Source organism: Motacilla alba, chromosome 14 (assembly GCF_015832195.1).
Source record: "Motacilla alba alba isolate MOTALB_02 chromosome 14, Motacilla_alba_V1.0_pri, whole genome shotgun sequence".
NCBI classification, from domain to species: domain Eukaryota; kingdom Metazoa; phylum Chordata; class Aves; order Passeriformes; family Motacillidae; genus Motacilla; species Motacilla alba.
The window spans coordinates 15,576,142-15,602,318 of record NC_052029.1 but is presented as its reverse complement, the minus strand read 5'-3'; the positions used below and the strand labels follow the sequence as shown (position 1 = coordinate 15,602,318).

The following is a 26,177-nucleotide window of genomic DNA, read 5'->3' as shown; positions in this document are numbered from 1 at the left end:
GGCACAGGTGTGTCCGTGTGTCTGTGCAGCCCAGGCACAGCAGGATCAGCGCCTGGCTCCGGCCCACGGAGCTCCGGCAGCACGCGTTGAAATCACGCTGCCACAAGGGCAGGCTGCCACTGTCCTCTGGCCATCTGATCTCTCAAAGAGCCTCACCTGGGCCCGTGCTGGGCCGTGCCAGCCCCGGGGCACACAAAGGCCCCGATTGTGGCTCCCGGGGCTGGGCAGGAAGAGCCGCGCCGGGCACTGACAGCAGCGCTCAGCTCCCGCTCCGGCCTCAGGTTTCCCCTCCCGCGGGGCCCTTTGGACAGCTATTTATGGGGACAGGTATTTATGGCCCACGGACGCACATTCAGGTTCCCCGGGCGTGCCTGGAGCCGGGATCATGCCCAGCCTGGGCGGGAGGCAGAGTGGCAGCAGCCAGGTCCTCGCCTGAAGTGGAGGATGGAAGGAGAGGACGGTGCCAGCCGTGCTGCCCCTGCAGTGAGTATTCCCTGTCCTGCAGTGAATATCCCTGTTCCATCAGTGAGCATTCCCTGTCCCTGCAGTGAGTATTTCCTGTCCTGCAGTGAGTATTCCTGAGCATTCCCTGTTCCATCAGTGAGCATTCCCTGTCCCTGCAGTGAATATTCCCTGTTCCATCAGTGAGCATTCCCAGTTCCATCAGTGAGCATTCCCTGCCCCATCAGCGAGCATTCCTTGTCCCTGCAGTGAGTATTCCTGAGCATTCCCAGTTCCCTCAGCGAGCATTCCCTGTCCCATTCATCAGTGTTCCAGCGAGCATTCCCTGTTCCCAGCGAGCATGCATCAGTTCCCTGTTCCATCAGTATTCCTGAGTGAGCATTCCCCCATCAGTGAGCATTCCCTCAGCGAGCATCAGCAAGCATTCCCTGTCCCCTGCTGCCATCTGTTCCTGCTTGTTCCTGAGCATTCCCCCATCAGGAGCATTCCCTGGTGAGCAGTTCCATCAGCGAGCATTCCCTGTTCCTGCAGCGAGCATTCCCTGTTCCTGCAGCGAGCGTTCCCTGCCCCTGCTGCTCTGTGCTTGCCTGATCCCCCTCGGAAGGGGCAGGGCTGCTGCCACTCGCACGGATCCTGGCAGGGTTCTGTGGATCCCTCCTGCCAGGAGCTGCTGTCACTCGGGTTGAGGTGCCTCGGAGGTGCCTGGGCTTACCTGGGGTGAACGGGTCGGGTTCCAGGGCAGAGGAGCCACGGCCAGGCTGCTCGGGAGCGGGGTGAGCTGTGCCCTGCTGAGGGCTGGGAGCTGCTGGAGTTCTTTATCTGCACCTTTCCCAGCAGAGGGAATTCCAGGGGTTATTGAAAATCTGCCAGTTACTGCAGGGCAGGGGCTCTGCTCTGCTGGAATTGATAGGATTTCACATAAGTGCAGTTTTAACTCACTGCTTTTCTCAGGGAATAATCTGGAAGTTCCCTGTTCCCAATAAAGATCCATCCAGTCCCAAGGCTGGATGAGCCTGTCCTCGTGCAGCTGGAGCACATGGAATCCTGGGCATGGGTTGAATTTCTCTGTCCTTCAGAGGATTGAGAAACAGGTTATTTTTTAAATGTGGGCTAAGTTTGAGATTATGGAAAGCACATTTTCTGCTTTGTAAAAATCCCGTTATGTGCCATGAAGTTAAATTTAATTGCTTCAATAGAAGAATTAAAGTAAATTAATAGAGCCAATAGAAATGTCACAGTGCTGCCAAGCTCTTTTCCTTGGTCTCACGGAGAACAATTTAGCAAGAAAATCCAGCACAGCCCAGCACAGGGAGGGGGACAGAAGCAGGATCACTCCACGCAGATTCTGATTCCAGTGCTGACTGTCCCGCGGGGGATTGCTGCTGTAAACCACAATAATTTAATTTGTTGTTCCCTGTGTCTGGCAAGCTGCTCTCCAGCCCTGCCCCGGGGCTTTGCAGCCTTCCTGGCTGTGGCAGTGCTGGCTGCCAGGATGCTGCATCTGGAATTCCAGCGCTGGATTATTCCAGGTGCTGCAATGGTTTGGCAGCTCTGCACTCCAACCAGCCTGCACCAGGCTTTGTGTCGTGAGCTGGAAACTTCTTTAATGAGGAAGAATTGGCAGAAGGGTCAATTTTAACTCCTGTTCCTCCTTCTTTTGCCTGGCTCCCAGGACAGGAGGGCCACAGCCCACTTCCCAGCTCCCTCCAGGACCTTCTGGATCATCTTGTCCGTTGCCTTGTTGTTTTTTGCAGTTGTTGGTGTCAGTGTCGTTCTCAGCTTCTCCCCCAGCTCTGCCCAGGTAAGGGATCCTGATCTGGGCAGGCAGCCTGCAGCCCTGAGCTGTGCGGGAAGCAGCTCCCAGGAGGGCTGGGTGGGCTGAGCTCTGGGCTGAGCTCTGGCTGGATCAGTCCTGGACAATGCAGGAAGGCGCGGGCAGGTGCTGGCAGGGCCGGGGTCCCCTGTCCCTTTCCTCTGCACCTGCTGCCTTTGGCACGAGGGGCACTGGGGGTGAGGGTGGAGTCATGGATCATCCTTCCCGTGGGTCGGAGCCTGCTGCTCTGCCCTGCTGGATCAGCCGGGGCAGGGGCCAGCCCAGGGCTGGCTGGGGGTGTCGGTGGGAGATGCTGCAGAGGCAGGGAGCCGCTGCTGCTGGGCGCTGCCCTCCCGCTCCTCGTGCCCAGGCTGGCTCCCAGCTCCTCCGAGTGACGCTCCAGGGCCAGCAGGACCCGCTGAGGAACCAGACAGCCGTGGTGGACAAGGCCAGGAGGACTGTCACCTACTACATCACCTCGCAGAGCAACCTGAGCGCCGTGGTGCTGTACGACAGCAGGAACGTGAGTGCTGGGGCACGTCTGCCTCCTCAGCTGCCGTTTGCTGCCTTCCTCTGCACCCTTAGTCACGAACTCAGAGCTGGGGAAGGAGAACGGCCACCGCAGGGCTTTCCTGGGACAGGGGTGGGCGTGTGCTGCCCGCTCCAAGGGACACATCTGTCCACAGGGCTACGTGTGCTACAAGCCGCGGGAGCAGCGAGCCTGCTACCTGAGGAGGATGGAGCCCTGGGACCTGCAGATGGCTCTCAACACCTCTGAGCACAGCGTGAGCAGCTGCTGCAGCATTCCCGGGACAGCTGGGGGGTGGATTGAGCTTTGCACAGGGTCACGGAGTGTTCTCCCCTGTGTGGATTTGCAGGGGTGACTCTCCAGCCCCGAGGAGCCAGGGCAGGGCTCTCCCAGCCGGGGGCAGCCCCTGTTCTGGGGGGTTCATTCCCACAGGAGCAGAGCTGTGCCCCCAGGCTGGGCTCTCAGCCAGCTGTGAGCAGCAGCTCCGGGGTTTATCCACGCCCTGATTCCTGTGGAAGCAGCCTGGGGCAGGGGGACGTGTCCCATGGAGGGGGACAGCAGGGCTCCTGCAGGACCCACTCCCACTGGATTCTGTTACCTGCTCAAAAATCCGGGGGGGGGAAAAACAAAGGGGGTTTGTTACCAACTGCCAGGGAAGGAAGCTGGAGGCAATAATGTACAAGGACCTCAGAACTAAGTGCCAGTGCATGCCTGGGCAGGGGCAGATGCCATTTCCTGAAGACAGAAAGCTCGATGGTTTTGTGCCCCTGCCATCTGCTATCCATTTCCCCAGTGGCTCCTGGGGCTCCTCGGGCCTCACCTTACTCCCAGAGAAGTGCAGGTACACAGGCTCCCAAAAGGGATGCAGGGAGAGGAAAGCACCTGCCCGGCCATGAGGCTCCTAAGTGGAAGTAAAACCTGGTGGTGCTGAGCAGCCCACGGAGAGGAAACGAGAGCTGGCAGCCTCACCCTGGGAGCTGGGAGAAACCTGCTGGGGCACAGGCCACTCCTGGGGGCCCTGGGAGAAACCTGCTGGGGCACAGGCCACTCCTGGGGGCCCTGGGAGAAACCTGCTGGGGCACAGGCCACTCCTGGGGGCCCTGGGAGCCAGAGCAGGGCTGGGGGGCCTGGGGGACAAAGTGCCTTGGGAGGAACCAACGGGGATGTTTCTTTCAGGCTGAGCAGGTGCTGCAGCCCAACAACCAGACCAAGTTCTACCAGGAGTTTTTGGGCATTGTGCCCAGGGAGCAGCTGGAGCCCAGGGGCCTGGGGGAGGCTGTGCAGAGCCTGTGTGAGCACACACCCATCTTCTGGGTGCGCAGAGGCCACGGTAAGTAGGGCACTGCCCTTGGCAGGGCAAGCAGCAGCTTTTCTAGCAGCCCTAAGAGGATCAGGTTCTGCTGCACAGCAGCTGATGCACCCCAGGACAGGGACAGGTGACCTCCAGTGCAAAATCAGACCACTGGTCACCACCCCTGAGTGCTGGCTCATACCCACCCCCCTGTCCTGAGCTGTGGCACTGGGATGGGCTCAGAGCTGCCCCAGCAGCACAGCACAGAGAGCTGGCACCTGAGACATGCTGATAATCCCTGTCACCTTCATCCTCAGCCAAAGCAGCCTGCTGAGCTGTCAGCCTGCTCCATCCAACTCCAGCTTGAATAAGAAAGGACATTTCTTGAGGCTTTCCCCTTGCTCAGCTCCCCAGGGACCTGGCAGCTGTAGGAGCAAAGCACTGCTCTCACTGCTGTCCTTGCTCCTTGGCAGGCCCGGGGAGGCAGCGCCTCATCTACCTGTGCATTGACATCTGCTTCCCCAGCAACATCTGTGTCTCCATCTGCTTCTACTACCTGCCCGAGTAAGTGCTGCAGCCACGGCCACCCTCTGCCCTCACCCTGGAACTGATTCCTGAGCAGCCTCTGACTGCCACGGGGAACACCTGCAACAGCCCCAGAGCTCCCTGCTGACCCTGCTGCAGGTCAGAGAGTTTAGAGAAGCAGCACCAGGAGAGTTTAGAGAAGCAGCACCAGGAGAGTTTAGAGAAGCAGGAGGCCTCTGCTCAGCACGGCCAGCACAGACACTGCAGCTCTGCTCCAGAGCCTCATCCCTAGGAATTAGCAGCCCCAGGCCCAGAGGGATCCCGGGAAGCAGCTGGAGTTCTGGGGCTCTGTTCAACACAAGGTGGTTGTTGTTACATCGGGGGGTGGTGGCTGTAGGAGAGCAGCTCTCCAAGGCACTCTGTGAAACACTTTGAATAAAGGGATTGCAAACCATGACAAGAGCTGCTTCTCCTCTGTGCTCAGCCTCTCCCATCACCGGCAAAGGCTGACGTTTATTTTTTTCCCACTCTGGGGTACAAGAACAACCAGAGCTGTCAGCAGCCGATGCCCCAGGGATTCCTGTGCTGAACTGTACCCGTGTCCCTGCAGTGGGACCGTGCCTCCCTCTCCCATTCCCTCCCTCAGGGCCACACGTTTCAGCGATGTCCTGCCTAGGGCTGAAGCCTGGTCCCAGCCCAGGCAGCTGCAGCTGTCCCTGTCAGAGCCCCAGCCCTCTCCACGTGGGAGGGGATGGGTACAGAGCGTGGCCCGGGCTCTGGAGAGGGTCTGGCAAGGCAAGGGGAAACAAGCAGAGGTGCTGTCCTTGCCACACGTTATCCCAGGACGCTGTCATTGAAGGCCAGGCAGACCACGGCTTTCTGGTGGCCACTGTATTCCCTCTTGATCTCCCCTGTCTCCACACACCACAGCCTGGCCAGGTTATCAGAGGAGGCTGGAACACAGAGTGAAAAGAAGAGTGGGGTGTATATCACCTTTTAAGTTTCTTTTTTCACTATTATTCTAAGAAGTACTGTGCTCTTGCTTCATCCAGCCATCCTCAGGGCTGGTGATGAGCAGCAAGGCAGAGCAGCTCAGTGTAATTGTCTGTGGGGTTTAGTTCTTTTGGAGAGCAGTGAGTGTGGAAATGACCACAGGTGTGCTCCAGGGACAAACAGGCTGTGAGCAGTGCCATGAACAGCACAGCTGGAGATCTCCTCTCCAGTTCCAACAGCTGCCCCACTGCAGCAGCACAAAACGCTCCCGTCAGCACAACTGGCTGCTCCCACCTCACAGCCCCTGTGCCCCAGGCCCCGGCCATGTCCCAGCAGGTAACCTGGCTGCTGCAGGCCTGGCACAGCCCGGGTGGAGCCTCACCTGTGACAATGTACTGGGAGTCCCCGGAGAAGGCGCAGTCCCACATCCAGCCCCGCGACGTCTCCCCCGGGTTGTTGCTCTTAATGCTCAGCTCTGTCATCAGAGAGAAGTTTGAGGTCCTCCAGATCTTGCACGTCTGATCTGCAGAACAGGTGGCCAAGAGCCTGCAAGGAGGAGACATCTGAGGGCAATCTCATCAGTCACTGTCCCCCTGTGGGCCTCTGGTTACACAGACCTGGGCCAGGGCCAGGGCCAGGGTCCACCTGGAGTCCCCACTGCTATCAAACCTCCTTACACCTGCACTGTCTGACCGAGCAGATCCCAGCTGAACAGACTCCCTGAAGGAGCTCACACTGCAGCAGCTGGAACCCACTGGAGAACAGCCCATGGCTGCAAACCTGGCTGAGCTCAGGGAGCACCAGCGGGACACCCCTGACAGCAACCCCGCGGTGCCACATCCCCTGCCTCCTGTCCCGCTCCTCCCTGGGGACATGCAGCGTGGCTGGAGGCACGGCTGGAGGCACGGCTGGCCCCTGCCCGCCCTGGGAGGGAGCTGAGGGCTCCACACTCACGTGGAGTCGGGGCTGAACTTGCACTGCAGGGCGTAGCGGTTGTGCGCCGGGATCTTGGTCTTGGGGATCAGCTGCGTCACCTCCTCGCCGATGCCGCCCGTCAGGTTCCACACGTAGCAGTTTCCCTGCAGCAGAGACGCAGCGGGAGGCGTGCCCGGGCCGTGCCCAGGCCGGGGGGTGCCCACCCGAGCTGCCAGCCCAGCAGGGCCCGGCAGAGCTCACCGAGCTGTTCACGGCTGCCATGTAACTGGCGTCAGGGTCGATGTGCACCGAGTTCACCGACACCTCGGGCTCGGGGATCAGCTGCTCGTTGTGGTCAGTCTTCAGGTCCCAGATGTGGATGGCGCCGCTCTGGTCACCCACGATCAGCTCTGCCTGCAGGGCACACGGCCATGGCTCTGCGGGCACTGTGAGCAGCAGCCCGGAGCTGTGCCCACCCCGTGCCCCTGCAGCTCTGCATGGGGTAAACAGTCCTGTCCTGCCTCCTCTGCCCCAGCTCAGGGCTGTCCCACTACCCAGCTGGCTTCTGACTCCCCTGACACCCTGCAAAAGGCTGTTTCCTGCTGTTATCTTACTGCAAAAGTTCCACACCTATTTGGTGATTTCTCATGGGCAGCTCCTCACAGCACTGACTCCTTCTTCACAGCACAGCCAACAAACTCCAGCTCTTCTGTCCCCTCTTACCCAGCCAACCCCCTCTCTTATAGCACTCTTCTTCTCACAGGTTACAGCCGTGGCCTGTTCAAGTCAGGCCTGCTCCTAATCTTTCATAACTGGTACAGCTGCAACTCCTCAGGGGTGAGATTCCCTCCTGCACTACCTTCACTTTCCTACATTCTATCCCTCCGCAGTTTGCCTCCCCAGAAGGGTTTGCTGATTTTCCAAAGCCCAGAGCAAACAGAGCTGTCCCGGTTCCAGGGCTGTGGCACAGCCACGGCTCCAAACGACACCCACAGCAGCCAAGTGGTTTTCAGCACGTCTGAGAGGCGGCATTAAGGACAGCTTGGCCACTGAACAACTGAGGCACTCAAGGGTGCAGATACCAGAAATACACAACCTGAAGTGGGTTTTTCTGTCTCTCTCCCATTCTCGGGGAAGGACAAGAGCCAAGGGCAGGAATCCTGGCTCCGATCCCGTGCTCAGAGCAGAAGACAATGCTGGCACGTCTCCCCTCCAGCCAGGCCGTTATCGACAGCCCTGCGCTGTCCACAATCCTACAGACTCCCTAGAGGAGATCAGGTCATCAGGCACAGCTCATCCTGTCCCTGGGAGCTGAGGCTGCTTCTGAGCAGACAAACACCACTCAATGCATTTATGTGGCTGCACAAAAGTCTCCTCTGGGCTCCTCAGCCCCCTCTCAGCAGGCGGAAACGCTGAGCCCAAAGTTTTCACGGCTTTACTCAGGCCGTGAGGAATCCCTGGATAACTGGATCAGCACCTCTGCAGAGGGAACTGCCCGAACAAATGCTGCCACCTTTGGTCTAATCAACCACCTTCTGCCCACAAACCCCACCCTGCACCCCAACAGCACCGTGGTCAGGGATTGTTTCACATCTAAGACTGTGTTCAGCAATATTCATTTAGCATAACACACTCTCACAGCACTGACACCACCAGACAGTGGATACTCTACCTGATTTGGACAGTCTGGTCCAAATCACTGATCTCAAACGTAGCCTGAAACTCCTGATTTGCAAAATTAAACCTTTGCCAAATGCAATGCAAGGGAACACTTCCATAACTCAGGACTTTACAGAGGTTTGCACGGCCCTGTCTGCAGGCAAAACCACAGCCCTGCCAGCCCAGCCCAGCCCAGCCATTAGCACTGATCGATCCCTACTGATTTCCTGCTCCTGCTCCCTTCAGTCTCTTCAAGTGCCCCCACTCTCCCTCTGCTCAGCATCAGCTGCTGAACCCACCGGGGAACTTCGGCAAACCCCACCTGAAGGGAAGCACAGCCAAAGGCCCCAGGATGCTTCTCCTTGGCAGTGCTGTCACCCTCAAGCCTCCCAGCTGCCCCACTCTGCCAGCTTTGCTCCCACACCATCCCCAGGGATCCTCCAAGGGCGGGTTTGCTCCCAGGGGATGAGCTGTGCAGCCCCTGTGCTGTCCCTCTGCAACAGCCACCAGGTCTTCAGCACAAACACATCAGGTGAAGCTCCCGGGCCGTTCCTGTGGTAACCCATCTTCTGCTGGGACACATCTCAGAGAGGAGCCGCAGGAGCAGGGTGCCCAGGGTGCCCCTGCATCCCTGGCAGGGTCCCAGGCCAGGCTGGATGGGGCTTGGAGCAGCCTGGGACAGTGGAAGGTGTCCCTGCCATGGCAGGGGGTGCAACGGGATGGGCATCAAGCTGCTCCTCAGGATTCTGAGCCGGGAACCCCAGAGGAGACAGCTTCCTCACCTGGTTGGGGTGCAGGCAGACACAGTTGATGGGAGCGTTCACCTGGAAAATGCGCTGGCACTGCAGGTTCCGGGACCTGTGACAGTGAGGGAGGGTGCTCAGGGGTTATAGGAGCTGTGACAGTGAGGGAGGGGTGCTCAGGGGTTATAGGAGCTGTGACAGTGAGGGAGGGTGCTCAGGGGTCATGGCACTGTGACAGTGACAGAGGGAGGGGTGCTCAGGGGTCATGGCACTGTGACAGTGACAGAGGGAGGGGTGCTCAGGGGTCATGGCACTGTGACAGTGAGGGAGGGTGCTCAGGGGTCATGGCACTGTGACAGTGACAGAGGGAGGGTGCTCAGGGGTCACGGAAGCTGTGACAGAGGGAGGGGTGCTCAGGGCCGTGAGCTCGGCCCCGCAGCCCGGGCAAGCCCCGGTGCCCACCTGAGGTCCCAGATGCGGGCCATGCAGTCCTCCCCGCCCGTGTACATCCAGCGCCCGTCCTCGTGGAACCCCACCGAGGTGATGTTCTTGCTCACGCCGTCGTAGTTGATGACGGGGTTGGGGTTGTTGGAGTTGAGGTCGTACATGCGGATGTGCTGGTACCCTGCGGGCACCGGGCACCGGCTCAGCACCGGGCAGAGGCTCAGCACCGGCTCAGCACCGGACAAAGGCTCAGCACCGGCTCAGCACCGGGCAGAGGCTCAGCACTGGCTCAGAACCGGGCACCGGCTCAGCACCGGCTCAGCACCGGGTAGAGGCTCAGCACCGGCTCGGAACCGGGCAGAGACTCAGCACCGGGCACCGGCTCAGCACCGGGCACCGGCTCAGCACCAGGCAGAGGCTCACAGCACCGGGCAGAGGCTCAGCACCGGCTCAGCACCGGGCAGCGGCTCAGCACCGGCAGCGGCTCAGCACCGGCAGCGGCCGAGCACCGGGCAGCTGCAGAGCATCCGGCCCGGTGCCCGGCGGGGCAGGAGCGCTCACCCGCGGCCGCGATCATGCTCCGGTCCGGCGTGATCTCCAGCGCGTTCACCTGCTGCGGGCGCCGTTAAGGTCGGAACGGAGCACCAGCGGGCCCGACGCGGGGCCCGATGGCGGGGCCGGCCCCGAGCGGCCGCGGCGGCGGGCACGGAAGGATACGGAGTCCTGGTGCTGCACCGTGCGGGTGCAGATGCCGCTGTGCGCCTGCCAGAACCGCACCGTGTGGTCGTAGCCGGCCGTGGCCAGGATGACCGGGTCGCTGCCCACCGTGCCCTGCGCCGCGTTCATGGCGCCGCCGCTCCCGGGGCCGCCGCGCCGCGTCCGCGCTCGGGGGACTCCCTAAAGCCTGCGGGGTCTGTCTCTGCCCGCGAGTGACCCCCCGGCCCGGCCCGGGGCTCTCCCTCACGCCGCGTCCGCCCGGCCCCGCTCCCGCTCCCGGCCCCGCTCCCGGTGCCCGGCTCTGCGCGTGCGCGCGGCGCGGCGGGAGCGCGCATGCCCGGGAGCCGGGGGAACGGACCATGGCCGGGGCGCGGGGGGAGCGACGGGCGAGACCAAGGAGCGCGGCGGGGGGAGAGCGCGCACTCAGTGCGCCGCCAGGGGGCGCAGTGCTGGAAACGGGATATGGGATTGGGATATGGGATATGGGATATGGGATATGGGATATGGGATATGGGATATGGGATATGGGATATGGGATTGGGATATGGGATTGGGATATGGGATATGGGATATGGGATATGGGATATGGGATTGGGATATGGGATATGGGATATGGGATTGGGATTGGGATATGGGATATGGGATATGGGATATGGGATTGGGATTGGGATATGGGATATGGGATATGGGATATGGGATTGGGATATGGGATATGGGATATGGGATATGGGATATGGGATATGGGATATGGGATATGGAATATGGGATATGGGATACGGGATTGGGACATGGGATATGGGATATGGGATATGGAATATGGGATATGGGATATGGGATATGGGATATGGGATATGGGATATGGGATATGGGATATGGGATATGGGATATGGGACATGGGACGTGGGACACACGCTGGGCACCGGGCACACACTGGGCACCAAGTATGGGACATGAAACATGGGACACGGGACACAGTGCACGGGACACACACCGGGAACACACCGGGCACGGGACCCGGGGCGCACACCAGGAACACACCGGGCACGCACCGGGCACACACCGGGCATACACCGGGCATACACCGGGGCACGGGACCCTGGGCACACACCGGGCCCACACCGAGCACGGGCCCCGGGGCACGGGACACACACCGGGCTCCAGGCACAGACAACACACCGAGCATCGCTGGGCGGGGGCGGGCACCGGGCACACACCGAGCCCGAACGGGCACTGGGAACGGACACCGGGCGCGCACCGGGCCCCGCGGAGCCGCCCCAGCGCCGCCTCTCGCGCCGGTGCCGCCGGGTCGGGGCGAGCGGCGGCTCCGCGCTGTGCCGGTGCTCCCCGCCGTGCGCGGTGCCCGCAGTGCGCGGCGAGCGGCGGCGCCCGTTCATCCCTCCTCACTTGCCGCACCGGCGAGCGCCGGGCCCTTTAAGAGCGGCGGCGCCCGTGCCCGTGCCCGTGCCCGTGCCCGTGCCCGCTGCCGGCCGTGCCCGCGGCCGCCCCGCACCTGCCGGTAAGGGCCGGGGGAGCGGGGGATGCTCGGGCCCGGGGCATGCCGGCGCCGCGGTGGGGACTGGTACCGGGAGGATGCGGGGATGCTCGGGGGATGCAGGGCCCGGTGCCGCAGGGATGCCGGGGAGGATGCAGGGATGCCGGGGAGGATGCAGGGATGTCAGGGAGGACGCAGGGATGCCGGGGAGGACGCAGGTGTGCCCGGGGCCGCAGGGCTGCCGAGCAGAGCCCGGAGGGTGCCGCGGAGCACCGAGTGCCCGAGGGGTGTCCTTGGTGCGGGGCGTTGCGGGGTGTGCCGGGTTTGCGGGGGGTGGGTGGCGCCCCGCGGCACAGAGGGATGGGTGGGGGGTGGAGAGGGTCCCTTGTGCCCGGGGGCTGCTCCATGCGTGCTCCAGCAGCCCGGGAGGGAACGGGATGGGACAGGGACCAGTTCTGCCCAGGGATGAGGGAACAGCCCCTCCTGCTGTAACCCCACAGGGACCTGCAGCCTCCCCACGCAGGAGTCCCCGGCTGTGGGGCTGCAGCCCCGTGGCCCCGGCGAGGGGCAGCTCGTGCTGGGGGGTGGCACAGGCCGGCAGCTCGGGCTGGTGACGGCCAGGCTGGCCGTGGAATGCTCTGGAAGCACGCGAGCGTGCACTCGAGGTGCGCCCGGAGCAGCATGGCCCCCCCGGGGCTGCCCTACCGGGGGTGCCGGGACACCGGGCTTGCCATGGGAACACCGGGGAGCGCCCGAGCGGGGCTGTGGGCAGCACCCGAAACCCCCGGTGCCACCCCCGGGACACTCGGCTCCCTCCCCCGCGCGGCCCCTGCCATCTCCGGGCTCAGGTTTGGGTTTGTGCGCTTCCACCCTCCTCTCCCCGGGGCTCTGGGAGGTAAGCGGGGAGCCGGGCTGGCTGCGGGGGGCTGGCAGGGAGGGGGCCGGGGGTGCGGCCCCTTCTCGCCCCGCTGCCGGTGAGGCGTTGTCAGCCCGGCCGGGGCTCCCCCGAGCAGCGCTGGCAGCAGCAGATGCGACTTTCATAAATACAGAGGGGCGGCATCCATCTGCTGAGCCCTGACCGGCTGCCCGGGGGTGTCCCCGTGGCGCAGGGACGCAGCCCCTGGCTGTCCCCGCACCCCTTGGGACTCCCCCTCCGGCCAGCGCCTGTCCCTCAGCCCTGGCTGTGCCGCGGAGCTGCCGCCCTGGGAACCGACCCTATTTAAATAAGATAACGTGCATTAAAAACACCGAATCCTGGCGAGCTGACAGCGTCTGTCTAAATATTTATCCCTGCTCCGATCAGGCGCTGTGTTCCCATGACAGCGCCATTAGCACTTGGCATATTTACGGCCTTCCTGGGTGCTGGGCTCCCCACGCTGCGTGCCCAGGGGCCACTGACCCCCCTCCTGGGTGCCCTCTGTGCCTTCCCGAGCACCCAGTGCTGACCCCTGGGCTGGCAGCCATCCCCAGCCTGGCACATCCCTGCTGGAGCTGCCGGGAGTATCCCGGGCTGGGCACGGCAGGGAGCGGGAACCGCGTTTGTCCCCCGCAGCACAGGACAAGGAGCACAGGGAACAGCCTGCTCCCCAAAAACCGGCTCCTGCTCCTCCTCCTGCCCGCGGGCACCGAGAGCCTGGCTGCCCGCGGGCACCGGGCCGTGGCGATGGAGCAGGGATGCTCCAGCTCCTGCACGCCGCTGTCCTGCCCTGTGACCCGGCCTTGCCGGGGCCTCGTGCTCTGGGCGACAGCATGTCCCCTGCCAGGGGGGGTCCCGGGAGCTCAGCCCTGCACCCCCGGCAGGTTTCGGGAGGGATCAGGGCTGTGTCTGGGCAAGGGCTCCCTCGGAGCCGCGGGGGGCTCAGCGCGGCTCCCCCCGGTGCCACCGCTCGGCGGCACAAAGCAAGCCCTCGCCATCGGCTGAGCCGCGGGGGCACCGCAGCTGCCCAAACCTGCTTTTCACTCGCTTCCGCAGCGTGCCGGCGCTGAGCTCAACCCCGAGCTCGGCTGTGTTCGGGTGGCAGCTCACCGGGCTGCGCTGCCCCGTCCGGGCCTCCCCGAACACCCCAGAGCCGGAGAAACGGGAGAAAGGACGGGCAGGAGTGCCCGCGTGTGGCTGCCAGGAGGATCCGTGCCGCCTCTCGCACGGCCCCCGGGGCTGCCGAGGCTGCCGGTGCCGTGGCTGTGCCGGTGCCATCCCCGGTGCTGCCGTGTGCCCGGGTGGCTCCCAATCGCCTCTTCCCTCCCCGCAGGGATGCACCGCGCCCGCGCCGCGATGCCGCCCCATCCAGCCGCCCTGTGACACGGCCCCTGGCTCGGGGCTGTCACCGGGGTGTCCCCGGTGGGGACCTGCTCTGCAGCCACCGCCCTGTTTGCTCGGGCACCGTGCGGGCAGAGGGAGAGGCGGAGCCGGCCGCTGGCCCCACGCTGGGGCACACGAGGTAGGAGGGACACGGGGCACTGCCCAGCACGTCCCGATGGGCGCCAGGCCGGCCACAGGGGTTGCCACCATGTCGCCTTTCTCTGGGTCTCAGGCTGCCCCGGGCAGGGCAGCGGGGCACGGTATGTGGGGCTGGGTGGGCTCACCCGTGCTTGGGGTCCCTCTGGCCACGGAGCACCAGAGCTGTGTGTGTCCCCAGAGATCCCAGAGATGGCCTTCCAGCGGAGCCACCGGCTGAACCTGCTGCGCCTCGTCGTGCTGCTCCTCGTGGCCTTGGCTGGCATCAAGTTCCTCTTCCGTGACAGGTGAGGTGACAGCAGGTTGGGGTGGGGCACCCCCTGGGCTGTGCTTGTGTGCTGCCTGGTGCTGGGGGCTGCTGGCACCCCCATAACCCCACGGACCCCCCATTCCTCCCCCACTCCCTGCAGCTTTACCCTGGAGCTGCACAAGCACGTCAGCAAGGACAGCGGGTTCTGGGGGGACACAGGTGACGTCGTCCAGGACATCATCCCCCAGAGCCAGGTTCTGGAGGCGCCTGCGGCAAAGATAATGACCCTGAAGCAAAAGCAGCAGGTCCCCAGGGATGTCAGTGCCACCGAGATGAGGCTGGTCCACCTGGACCTCAAGGGAGCCGCGCCCAGAGTCTCCTACCTGGAACAGGTGAGGATGCCCAGGGACGGGGAGGAGGGGATGCACTGACGGGGCTTGGTCCCTGCTGCACCCGGACTGTGCCAGCCCCACTGCTGAGCCCACCCTGCCCGCCCTGCAGGTGTTCCCCCTCCTGTCCCAGCTGGGAGCCAACGGCGTCCTCATCGAGTACGAGGACATGTTCCCCTTCAAGGGGGAGCTGGAAATCCTCAGGTCCCCGTACGCATACAGGTGAGCAGGGCCGTGTGCCAAGCTGGCTGCGGGGCTTGTGGCCTGTGCAGGTGTGCCAGGGGCTGGGTGTGACCCACCTGGCCCCGTGCCCACGATAACCACGGTCACAGCGCCAGGCTGTGCTGCTGGGCAGAGCAGCAGGTGTTCCTGCCCTGACAGCTCAATGTTTGTGCCCCTCGGTAAATGCACACATTTGTGGGGCAACCGGGGCCGTGCGGGCAGGGTGCCAGAGGAGGGGGAGGAGGGGGAAGTGCCCCCAAGCTCTGCCCTCTGCCCTGGCAGAGGCTGAGCCTGTCCCTGCCCTCCCAGCGAGGAGGACATCGAGCGGATCCAGCAGCTGGCGGAGCAACACAAGCTGGAGGTGGTTCCCCTGGTGCAGACCTTTGGCCACGTGGAGGTAAAGGGTCCCAGTCCTGCTCCCCATCCCAGATCACGGGGGTTCCCCTGGACGCCCCCATGATGGCTCCTCCCCGCAGTTCATCCTCAAGCACGAGAAGTACCAGCACCTGCGGGAGGTCGAGCGCTTCCCCAACAGCTTCAACCCCCACGTCCCCGACACCCTGGCCCTGCTCAAGAGCATCCTGTCTCAGGTGGTGGAGAAGCACCGGCGCTCCACCTGGATCCACATCGGCGCAGACGAGGTGGGCAGGGGCTGTGCAGGAACCCCAGCCCTCTCCCCGGGCGCTGGGGGTGTTCCCAGGGCTGCTGAGCATCTCCCTTCCCCCGAGTCCAGGTTTTCCACCTCGGGGAGGGGATGGACTCCAAGAACTGGATGAGCCGCAACAAGGGCGACGTGGGCACCATGTACCTGAAGCACATCAAGGAGGTTCTGGGCTTCCTCACGGCGCAGTACTGGGGGCTGCGGGTGCTCATGTGGGACGACATGCTGAGGAAGATCAGCGTGGGAGCCCTGCGGGGTGAGGGGACAGGGACGGCAGTGGTGGCACCTGTGCCAGGCTCCTCAGCTGCTCTGCGCCCACCCTGGCAGGCATCACGCCCAGTGCCAGCAGGAGCCCATGCCTTGCCCCGGGGGCCCGTGGGTCTGGGGGAAGCGTGAGGAGCCCGAGGCTCCCTCGTGCTGCTGTCCCCAACGTCCCCTCGCCGCTGTCCCCGCAGAGTCCGGGATAGCGAGGCACGTCTCGCCCGTGGTGTGGTTCTATGCACCCGACTTCGAGGCCGAGCAGATCGGTAAGGTGACGTGCCAGGCTCCTGGGGGTGGTGGGGGGATCACCCCCCGAGCCCCCGGCAGCCTGGGGGGACGGTGGCACTGGTGGCTGGCGCCTGTCCCGCTGCAGTGCAGTTCCTCACCAAGTACGTGGAGAGCGGCTTCGAGGCCGTGTGGTTCGCCAGCGCCTTCAAGGGCACCACGGGGCCGGCGCAGGCCTGGACCCCGCTGAGCTTCCACCTGAAAAACCACCTGAGCTGGCTGAAGGTGATGCAGGCCGTGCCGCGGCTGGCCCCGCTGCGCTTGCAGGGCGTTGTGCTCACCGGCTGGCAGAGGTAAGGGGGGGTGGGACCCCCCGTGCCCTCCCGGTGCCTGCAGAGCCGTGCTGGCACGGTGGTGGCCGTCCCCGTCCCTGTCCCTGTCCCGCAGGTACGATCACTACTCGGTGCTCTGCGAGCTGCTGCCCGTCAGCATCCCCTCGCTGGCCATCTGCCTGCAGACCCTGGTGAACGGTGAGCCCCCAGCCCTGCCGGCATGGCCGGGCTCACCCCCACCTCCCACTGCCCGCCAGACCCCGTCCTGCTGGGCAGGGCGCCGGGGGAGCTGGGAGGCAGAGGAGGAAGAGCTTCAGCTCACTCGTTTTTGGGGGTGAGACTGATGGTGGGGTGTCCCAAGCTCTTCTGTCCCTTTCTTTGCCCTCCCAGGGGGCTTCACAGAGGAGGCAAAGAGGAAGGTCCTGGATGTGCTGGGCTTGGAGAGCGTGCAGCTGGAGCAGAGCACCTGGTGCGTGCTGCCGGCTCGGGGCAGTTGCATCAGAAGGGATGCACTGGAGGGAGGCAGGGCTTGCCCACCCGCATGCCCTGGTCCCAGACCTGCCAGGGTGCTGGGGTTCACCCGGCCCGGGGCACCCCACGTGCTGAGCCCTCACTTTCCCCTCCCTTTCCCCAGCGAGGGCAGGGGAGCGTTCCCTGGTGTGGAGATCTACCACATGGTGGAGCAGGTTAACGGCCACCTGAAGGAGAGCATCCTCAAGGCCCTGGAGGAGGAGAGGTAACAGGCAGGGCGGGCAGTGGCTTTGGTGCCTCTGGCCGTGTATTTCCACGGGAGGGGACCTGCCTGATGTGCAGCTCCCCATCCCCGGTGGCCCCGGCGCCCCCAAGTCCCTCGTGCCTCTCCAGTGCCATCAAGGGCTGGTTCAGCCCCTACCACAGGAAACGCCAGTTTGGGAACCCCCGCAACATGGAGAGCTTTGGCAGCAAGGTGCTGAAGTAGGTGGCGCTGGGGGCTGGGGGGAGCCTGCGCGGGGCTGGGAGGGGTCCCTCGCAGGAGGGAGCTGCCCCCCTGCTGTCCCCCCTGCAGGCTCCACGAGGACTGGGAGAGCTTTGTCCGCGACCTGCGTGCCCAGCTGGAGAGGATCTACTTCCCTGACACGGTGGAGGAGTGGATGGAGGAGAACGTCAACCCCTACCTGGACCAGCTGCGGGACCTGGTGCGGGACTACCGGGCCATCATCCGCCTCAACGGGCGCCCCAAGGCCGCGTAGGGGCTGCAGCCCCGGCTGCCGCTGCCCCCCGGCTCTGGGGGCCACCACCGTGTGTCTGTTTGCTGGTGACAGCGCCGTCTGCACTGTACAGAGCCCCTGCACTCCCCCTCCACAATAAAGTATTTTCGTAGATGCTGCTGCTTGCCGGGGGGGCCACGGCGCTGCCCCCCGTGCAGGGAGAGGGAGCTCGGGCTGCTGTGGAGGGCTGGGCTCCCCCTGTGACAGCTCCTGGGCCCCTGCTCGGGCTCTGACGGAGCCGGAGGGGTTGGCAGAGAGTGACAGAGCTCGTGGGGACACCCGTGTGCCTCGTGTTGGCCTCGAGGACAGCCGTGCCCTCCCTGGACAGGATCCAGCGTGTGGCTGCTGTGTGCCGCATGTCCCAGGCCAGGGCTGGCACCTGGGATGGCGCAGGGACAGAGGGACATGAGGGGGCCCTGCCAGGCTGCCACCAGTGCCCGCTCCCCAGTGCTGGCTCTGCTTTCAGTCCCTGTGAATCCCTGATGGCTGGGAGGGGTGTGAGCACAGCGGTGGCTTCTTCAGCCTCCAAACTCTGCCTTCATCTCGTCCTCCTCCTCCTCTGTTATTCCGTGTGCTCCCAGGCCCCCCCGGCTCCCGGGCCCGGGCAGAGGCCCTGCTGCGCTGCTTTCCCATCGGAAAGGCAGCTGTGCCGGGGGGATCTCTGCGTGGGATGAGCCCTCCTGCTGCTGGTGCCGTCTCCGGTTCCCACAGCCAGATTCCCACGTGCCTGTTGCCCACAGTGCCCATCCCAAACCCCCCGCGCCCCGGGCTCTGCCCGTTCCGGGCTCTGCTTTCTCTCGGCTGAGCCGGGCAGGAGCGGGGACATTTCACTGCACATTCTTCTGCTCCGCAAAGACCGACCCGACTTGGCAAGAGCCCGAGGGAGCCGCAGGAACGCCGGGCTGGAGCTCCTCCCGCAAAGCCCGGCTCAGGCGAGGAGGAGGGACCGCGCTGGTGCCCCACCGGCCCCACCGCCGGCCCCGCCGCCCCGTGTCGTGCCCCGGGCACAGAGGTGTCGCTGCCCGTCGAGGCGGCGGGGCGGGAGCTGCCCCGTGCCGCGCCGCTGCTGGGTGACCGGGTGCGGGGGCCCAGCGGGAGGGAGCCGTGGGGCACAAAGGGGCCTTTGTTGAGGCGCTCCGGTGGTTATCAGGTGGTGGCAGATGTGAAGGAAGCCCCCGAGCCGTGCGGAGCCCCCAGCCCCCAGCCCCGGGAGCCGGGCCGCGGCTCAGGGCCCCGTGCGGCGCAGGCTGCGGGATTAGAGGGCAGATTAGACGGCGTTCCGTGCTGGCAACCCAAATGTCCTGGATTGGAAAGTGGGGGTGGGGAGAGGAGACGGACCCCGCCGGCCCCGAGGGGGGGGCAGCCCGGAGCTGGGGGCTGTGCAGGGGCACCCTTGGGCTCCGGCTCGGGGGGCATCGGGGGACAGCGGGGTTCCCTCCTGCGTCTTCCCCCTGCTCACGGGGGGCTGCAGCTCCCGGTGGCCGTACCCTGCCCCCCCTGTGACCGCAGCCCGGTGCCCAGCGCGGCGGTGGCCAGCTGGCCGGCAGCCTCCGGGCCCCGTGCGCCCCAGCGCCGCTTCGCTGGAGCCGGGACTGCGCGAGGCTTTGAGCTGGGAACTCGTCCGGGAGGGCAGAAATTTGGGCAGATTTCGTGCGAGCGATATCCGCGCTCTGCCCTGATGGCACCGCGGGGACATTAGCGCCTTGTCCGTCACTGGCCCCATTTCCTATCGGGTTCCTCAGCTTCCTCAGCCCTCGGCACAGCCGGGAACCCTCCGCAACTGTAATGCCTCGGTCATTTCAGCCTTAAAAGTGAAAGGGACGAATGTCACCGGCCATTGTGTCAACAAAAGTGGAAACTGACGCGGTAATGAGCGCCTTATTTACAGAAATAAAGAGGGCTGCTCCTGCCCGGTTTCCGTTATGGGCACCGCAGGCTGCCGCGATGGCCAGGCGGGACGGGGAGCGGCGAAGGGCACCCCGGGGCCGGGCTGGGGAGCGCGGGGTGCCCCGGGAGGGGGTCTGCTGGCCCCCCCCACGGGATCCTCCCCGGGGAGGTAGAGGCCCCGAGCAGCCGTGTTGCCCCCGTCCCCTCCGGCGGCTGAGCCCCGCCAGCTCGTTACACGCCACGGCTGCGCGGCGGCTCCCACCGGGGCGTCCCCCGGGCCCGGCACCGGGGAGGGGGATCCCCGCGCTCCGCCCGCAGCACCGGGCGGCCCCCGCCCTCTCCTCCTCCTCCTCCTGCTGCTGCTGCTCGTCCTCCTCCTCCTCTTCCTCCTCTTCCTCCTCTCCCGCGCTGCCCCCCGCGCTCCCGGTGCGGCCCCCCCGCCCCGCCGCGCCCCGCCCCGGGCGCCCGCCGCCGCCGCCGCCCCCGCCCCCGCCTCCGGAGCGGGCGGGCTGGGCGGGGGGGCTGCACCGTGCCGAGCCGAGCCGCGCCGAGCCGCGCCGAGCCGCCCCCCGCCGCCCCCCGCCCCTCGCCGCGCCGCGCCGCGGAGGATGCTCGGGCCGTGAGCCCGCAGCCGGCAGCCCCGGCGCGGCGCAGCCATGGGCAAGGACCAGGAGCTGGTGCAGGCGGTGAAGGCGGAGGACATCGCGGCCGTGCAGAAGCTGCTGCAGAGGCCCAAGCCCGGCAAAGCCAGTGAGTGCGGCGGCGGCGGGGCCGGGCGGGGGGCGCCGGTGCGGGGGGACACGGGGCGGGGGGGCACGCACCGGCACCGGCGTCGCAGCGGCGGGCGCGGCGGCTCGGGGCCGCATCCTAGCGCTGCTCCCGGGGCCCGGCCGCGATGCCGCCCTGCCCGCCCCGGAGCGTCCCCGGCCCTTCCCCGGCTGCGGCTCCTCGCAGGCGGGCGGGGACCGCGGACGTGCCGAGGAGCCCCGGCGGCGCCCCGGGAGGGGCGGGGGGCGATGCCCGGCGTGGGTCTGAGCGTGCCGGCGGGGCTCGGAGCATCCCCGGGCGCTGCGCGGGTGCGGAGCGCTGCCCAGGCTCTCCTCGCCGGTCCCGGGGCGCCCCCGGCGCGGTCGGGCTCCGGCCGGGCTGCCCTCGCCCCGTGCCCGGGAGCGACTCCTGACCCCCCGGGAGCCGGGTCCGGTGCTCCCGGGGGTTTGGGCAGGGTTTGCGGCCGGGCGCGTCTGCGTGTGCGTGCGGCGAGTGCGGCCGGCCCGCGGGAGAGCGCCGGGGCTGGCTGCCCGCACACCTCTGCGTGTGTCCGCGCTGCCGCGGGCGCGTGTGCGGCTGTGTTTGGGTGCGTGGGGTGTTTGCGTGGCGGTGTGTACCCTGGCATCTGTGCGTTTGGCTGGGCTGGTGGTGTTTCTCGGCGAGGGGGTGTTCGGATGTCGCTCGGCGGGTGTCTCCCGGTGCCTCCCTGCGGCTGGCTGTGCTCGGCTCCGCGGGTGCGTGGCCAGGTGTGGGGCTGCGGGGGCGTGCGTGTGGCCGTGCGTGTGCGTCTCCGGGTGTACGTGTGTGTAGCTCCATGAGTATCTACTCGCTGGAGGATGTAACTGCTCCGTCGAGGCGTTCCGCCCGGGACTGAATAATTCATGGTGCTGATGCAGCCGCAGGTTTCAGGCCTGGTGCCGGCGACGAGCTGGGCGGCCGGGGACCGTCCCTGGGTATGGACACGGACCACGGGGAGCGCTCCCGTGGCTCTGGGTCACTGGACGCACGGTCCCCCCGTGGCTGTGCCCGCTGTCCCTCCCTGCAGGGCCGGCGCTCCCCAGATGTGGGCACCCCTGGAGCTGTGCAGGACTGGTGAGGTGTCCCCTGTCCCTGGTCATGCCGGGCTGCTTTTGGCCAAGCAGGGCCAGCGGGGTGCCCCATGTCCTGGTGCTGAGCAGGGTTGGCACGGCATTCCCCCTGTCCCTGCTCTGGTGCTGCATCCACCGTGTCCACGGCGCCACACGGGGCCAAGGTGTGTTTCCTTGTGCCGTGCAGGGCCGGTGTGGCATCCTCCGTGTCCCCAGTGCCATCGTTGCTGTCACTGCTGAGGGACTGTGCAGGGCAAGAAGAACCTCCAGCCCAGAGCCCGCTTCATCCCAGCCCACCCCAGACACCGCTGCTGCTGCGGCCTCTTGGGGCAGTGTGCGCGTATGGGGACAACACCTGGCCTGTGCCCAGCAGCGTCCCCACACACCCCTCTCCAGTCCCTGCTGGCCTGGGCACACAGCTGGCGTTGCTGTGGCAACAACCAGAGGTGCTTGAGTGCCACCACCTTCTCCTGCATCCCTGTCCTTCCCAGGCTCTGCTGCATCTCCCAGGGCTGAGCCCTCTGGACACCGGGCAGGATGGCCACGGGGGCCAGCAGCGCTGCCCGTGCCAGGGCCACAGGTTGGGGACACCCAGTGGGGCTGAGCCTGCTGTTGGGGTGGACGCTCACCCCATTCCCTCGCTGGGCTGCCCCCTCCAGCTCTGTTGGACCCACTGGTGCCAGTGCCAGGCTCGTCCGGGGCCATTTCCCCACCGGACCCCGCTCTCCTGTGTGGCGGCGGGTGTGGTGGGTGCCCTGCTCCCAGCCTGGGGTGCACAAGTACCTCTGGCCGTGGCAGTGGGGCTGGAGCGGTGCGTGGAGCGGGAGAGCACTGAGCAGGGCCGTCCCCACGCCGTGGTGTCCCCACGTCCCCTCCGAGTCCCGGTCCCACGCACGCCTGCGGCGCTCCCCGCGCCGCGCGGCACCGGCGAGATTTGTAACTTAGCTCCGTTATCTGGATAATATCCTATTCATGTGGGGTTTCATAAATGAGATTTTAAAAATCCTTGCGTGAATTAGCGCGGGTTGCCATGGTGACAGGGGGCCCCCGTTTGGTGCGAGTGTGGGTTCGGGCCCGGGCCGGCCGCAGCGCACACCGCGCCTGCTTCCCGGCCATCCATAATTGATGAGGTTGTCTGAAAGTTGCGCAAATCAGATGCAGGGATTTGGCAGCAAACTGTTTCCCTCCCTGTCCCCTCCTTCTCGGTGCTACCTCGAAGAAATTGTGGTGACTTGGCGTTTTCCCCTCGGCTCCAGCGCCGTGGGATGGCATGGGACCGTGGGTGTCTCCAGGAGCACCCGTGCCCACTGTGCCATCCCTGTCCCGGGCACCTGGGGCTTTGGGCAGAGGGATTTGAGCTGTGCCGTGCTGTGCCAGGCAGAGGATGCCCAGTTCCGTGGCTGTGCAGGGTGGGAGCAGGCTGGCTCCTTCCCTGAGGGGCCGGTGCTGCCAGGGCTCATCCACGTTGGGAACGGCTCCTGCACGGTGCTGCCGGTGCCAGGTGTGGGACCTCCAGTCAAAGGCTGGATCCTCTGCTCCACTTTCTCCTCCAGCCAGGCTGGGGGGCTCTCTAAAGCACTTCCACAGCTTCGTGTGGCCAAGGAGGTGTCCCAGCACGAGGCCCTGCAGCGCCAGGACAAGCACCCGGCATGGACGGAGCTGGCCGTGTGGGTGGAATCCAGGGCTGTGTCCCGTGGCACTGCGCTGCCCTCCCCACGCCTGGTCCTCAGTGCCATCCTGGTCCCCCAGGTTGCCATCAGGACTCATGTCCTGGTGTGCTGTTGGAGCTCTGGGGCCACCAGGGGCTGGGTTAGCCACGCTGCCTGGCTGGTATCAGGGCTGGGCACAGAGCTCTGCGTCCCCTGTGTCCTGCCACGTCCAGGAGCCCTGGGAAAGCCAGCCCCGCCTGGCCCCACTGCCCAGGGTGCTGGTGCTGAGGCCTGGGCAGCTCTCAGTGTGTCCCCACTCTGCAGGAGAGCCCCATTCCTGCACTGCCACCCATGCCACCTGTGCAGGGCTCTGCATCCTGCCCCGCGTGTCGCTGGCAGCAGCTCTGGCATCTCAGGGCTTGTCCCATCAGTGCCAGCCCTGCTGCCATGTGCAGGGAGCAGGTCCTGCCCTGCCTAGGAAGGGACCTGAAAGCTCAGCGAGGACCCCCAGGGTCCTGCTGTCCCTGGGGAGCCATCCTGGGTGTGAGTGGAGCTGCACTGGCTGGCTGGGGACGTCCCTTCGCCGCTGCTCCAGGATTTGGGGACAGTGGGAAGCAGAGCCAGAGCACCTGGGGACATGGGCTCTGGGCAGGGCCTGGCCAGCTGCCTCCTGCCCTCTGGCGTGTCCTCCTGCACAGTGGCCAGTTAATTCTGGGTTTTCTTGCCTGCAGTTGATTGCATTCATAATCTGCTCTGATAACAGTATTTAATAAAACCGGGCTAATATGGCGCAGTTAGGAAATGTCTTTGACATTTTACAATTCAATTTCCATGCAGTAAAAGGCAGGGCAGATGCAAATCCAATTGTGGTGCAGTGCCCAGGGCACACGTGGCCGGCAGCCGCCGGAGCTGCCCAGCTCCCCCGGCCCTCTGGGAGGGCAGGAGCCTTCCCTGGGAGACAGCCACCCCCGATGGCTCCTGCTGCTGCTGCCGGGGCACTGGGCAGAGCCTCCCTGCTGACTAAACCCAGGCAGGGATGAGCAGACGATGCTCACTGGGGTGCTGGAGCCCCCGGATGCTGCTGCCTCTGGAGCCATCCAGAGGTGCTGGGCAGCACATCTGGACTGGGGGAAGGGGCTGCGGGGTCAGATCCTGTGGCAGCTTGGCCAAAGAGGTGCTGGGCCCGTGCATGGCCAGGCACTGCTCCCACGCCTCCCCCCGTGCCCTTGGCAGGGATGAAGGGGCGGAATGCCAAGGGGATGGGCTGGCACGAGGGTGCTGCCAGCAAGGGGAGATGCCCGTGCATCCCAGGCGTGTCCCAGAGCTCTGAGCTTTGCTGACAGGCAGGTTCTGTCAGGGCCCAGCAGCTCCGGCTGCTGCCTGACTCCTCCACGTGTCAGCGGGTCCCTCATAAACTTCTTGGGGTTTCCAGCCCGCGTGTGAAGCCTCGCTCCCAGCAGGACTTGGCAGGCGGGTGTGGGCTGCAGCGTGCCAAGTTTCCTTCCAGAGGGGCACGATTGCTCAGCCTGGGGTGACTCCTCATTATTTTACATTTCTCGCCTCTGTGGCTGGGCCGAGCTGTGCGTGCGAGCCCTCCCTGCCCCCCTGCCCCCAGCACAGCCCCGTGGCCGGGCTGGCTGCGGGGTCCCTGCCCAGCGGGGTGCTCTGGGGACCTGGGACAGTTGGCCGCTGCCATCGAGGAGCAGCAGGGCCACGGCTCCGTTCCCAGCTCCCTCACTGGCCTGGATTTCCTCTCAGCAGTCCCAAATTCACCTGGCCGGGCACCAAGCAGCCCTTTGGCAGCCCCTCGTGCGGGGCTCTCCCACGGCTGTCCGCTGCACGGGGACCTTGCTGTCCCTGTGCCGGGGGGTGGCACTGTGGGGGACGCGGCAGGGCCAGCCCGCACCCAAGGGTGGCAGTGAGCAGGTCCGAGTGCTGCGGGTGCCCTGAGCTTCTCTCCAGAGCCGTCCCAGTCGCTGCTGCCAGCCCATCGTGGTTTCCAGTAGCCAGGCTGGCGTCTGGCTCCTCTCCTCCTCTCTGCGCTCTCTTTAACCCTTCCTTCCCCTTCCCAGCTGCTGGGAACGGCCGTGATCAGTGCCCTGCCCATCTCGGCGTGCCCGGGTGCCCCCAGCCCCTTGCCCCTCCCCAGGTGCAGCAGCAGTCCTGGGGATGGCAGCTCCGTGCTGCGGCGGGGTCCCAAAGCGGCGCTGGGTGCTCAGGGAACACATTCCCGGCTCGGGGCAGGTGGGAGCGGTGGCAGTGCTGGTGGGGTGAGTGCTGGAGGGGGGCCCAGCTCTTGGGTGCTACCTGAGGCTGTTTCCCCCAGCGCTGTCTGTCCTGGTGCTGGTGCTGGCTGGTGTGTGCTGGGAACGGCGCTCAGCGCTGTTGGGAGAATGTTGGAGGATAAATGTGCTGATGTTTAATGACTGGTGGTGGTCCTGCTGGGCCGGGCTTCCCTTCCAGTGAGGGAGAGGGGTTGGGGAGCAAAACTCAGGAGCGCCTGCATGGGCACTGTTGTTCTGTCACTGTTTTGTGTCCTGTCCCTGGCCAAGTGTGCTGCAAGGGTGGGCCATGCCCAGCAGGTCACCGAGCCAGTGTGCAGCGCTGATGTCACCTCTGCCCCGGCTCACCATCCCATCCCACATCTGGGGCACGTGGGACCTGTCCTCCTGGTTCTCTTCTTCCCAGAGGGACGGGGCCAGTGCAGCCCACCTGGCACAGCAGTGATGCCCCCCGCGGGCTGGCTCATCCTGCCGGGCTGAACGGGATCTTTAAGCTCTAATGAAATGTTAATAGTATTTTCCAGCTCAATACGGGAGTAGAAAATGAGGTGTTTAATGCTGGGCTCTGCAGCGACAGGAGCAATCAGCCTGAGAAATGGGAAGCTGGGATGCAGAGCTGGCCTGGCCGCGGCCCGACAGCCCCGTGCTGCCGGGACTGCTCCGGTGCTGGGTGGCTACCGGCGCCGGCACGAGCCACCCGTGCTGGGAGGGCGTGGGAGAGCGGCTGGCCGGGAGTGCCAGCTCTGCCCGGGTCTCCTTGGGTGTCCCCACCAAGGTCACTCCCTGCCGGCCGCCTGGAGAGCGCCGAGCAGATGGAGGTGGCTGCGGGGCTGGGGTGCCCCGGGGCGCAGCAGGACGAGGGGACCCCAGCGCCGTGC

The 26,177-nt window shown here is 65.5% G+C and overlaps 4 protein-coding genes across 6 annotated transcripts in view; 3 read left to right on the top strand and 1 right to left on the bottom strand.

The window, feature by feature from the left end:
• The first annotated feature begins 394 nt into the window (after positions 1–394).
• BRICD5 (BRICHOS domain containing 5) lies at positions 395–5,074 on the top strand. The gene is made up of 7 exons (XM_038151154.1): positions 395–483; positions 2,135–2,263; positions 2,646–2,798; positions 2,962–3,060; positions 3,981–4,134; positions 4,569–4,659; positions 4,780–5,074. Exons 1-7 carry the CDS (start codon positions 445–447, stop codon positions 4,910–4,912), a joined length of 798 nt encoding a protein of 265 aa, XP_038007082.1. The 5' UTR covers positions 395–444; the 3' UTR covers positions 4,913–5,074.
• A 13-nt stretch (positions 5,075–5,087) lies between these two features.
• On the bottom strand, positions 5,088–10,314 carry MLST8 (MTOR associated protein, LST8 homolog). Its single transcript, XM_038151153.1, has 8 exons — positions 10,092–10,314; positions 9,936–9,987; positions 9,393–9,555; positions 8,970–9,045; positions 6,790–6,942; positions 6,568–6,692; positions 5,996–6,159; positions 5,088–5,573 (listed from the first exon to the last, which is right to left on the bottom strand). Exons 1-8 carry the CDS (start codon positions 10,218–10,220, stop codon positions 5,455–5,457), a joined length of 981 nt encoding a protein of 326 aa, XP_038007081.1. The 5' UTR covers positions 10,221–10,314; the 3' UTR covers positions 5,088–5,454.
• A 1,088-nt stretch (positions 10,315–11,402) lies between these two features.
• LOC119706905 (hexosaminidase D-like) lies at positions 11,403–17,739 on the top strand. 3 transcript variants are annotated; one of them, XM_038151145.1, is made up of 15 exons: positions 11,403–11,607; positions 13,833–14,021; positions 14,220–14,325; positions 14,449–14,680; positions 14,790–14,899; positions 15,209–15,296; positions 15,376–15,540; positions 15,633–15,816; positions 16,016–16,087; positions 16,195–16,399; positions 16,494–16,576; positions 16,769–16,847; positions 17,013–17,114; positions 17,243–17,332; positions 17,424–17,739. In XM_038151145.1, the coding sequence occupies exons 3-15, from the start codon at positions 14,231–14,233 to the stop codon at positions 17,605–17,607; spliced, it is 1,689 nt and encodes a 562-aa protein (XP_038007073.1). In that variant the 5' UTR covers positions 11,403–11,607; positions 13,833–14,021; positions 14,220–14,230; the 3' UTR covers positions 17,608–17,739. The 3 variants fall into 3 exon arrangements, with proteins under 3 accessions (XP_038007073.1, XP_038007075.1, XP_038007074.1); XM_038151147.1 differs by having other exon boundaries at positions 11,553–11,607; positions 13,833–14,142; XM_038151146.1 differs by lacking the exon at positions 11,403–11,607 and having other exon boundaries at positions 14,018–14,142; positions 17,243–17,324; positions 17,424–17,643.
• A 2,429-nt stretch (positions 17,740–20,168) lies between these two features.
• The window catches only part of CASKIN1 (CASK interacting protein 1), a 29,517-nt gene continuing 23,508 nt past the window's right edge, over positions 20,169–26,177 (top strand). The window contains 1 exon segment of the mRNA XM_038151120.1: positions 20,169–20,262. Within this exon segment, the coding sequence (XP_038007048.1) occupies positions 20,169–20,262 (94 nt within the window).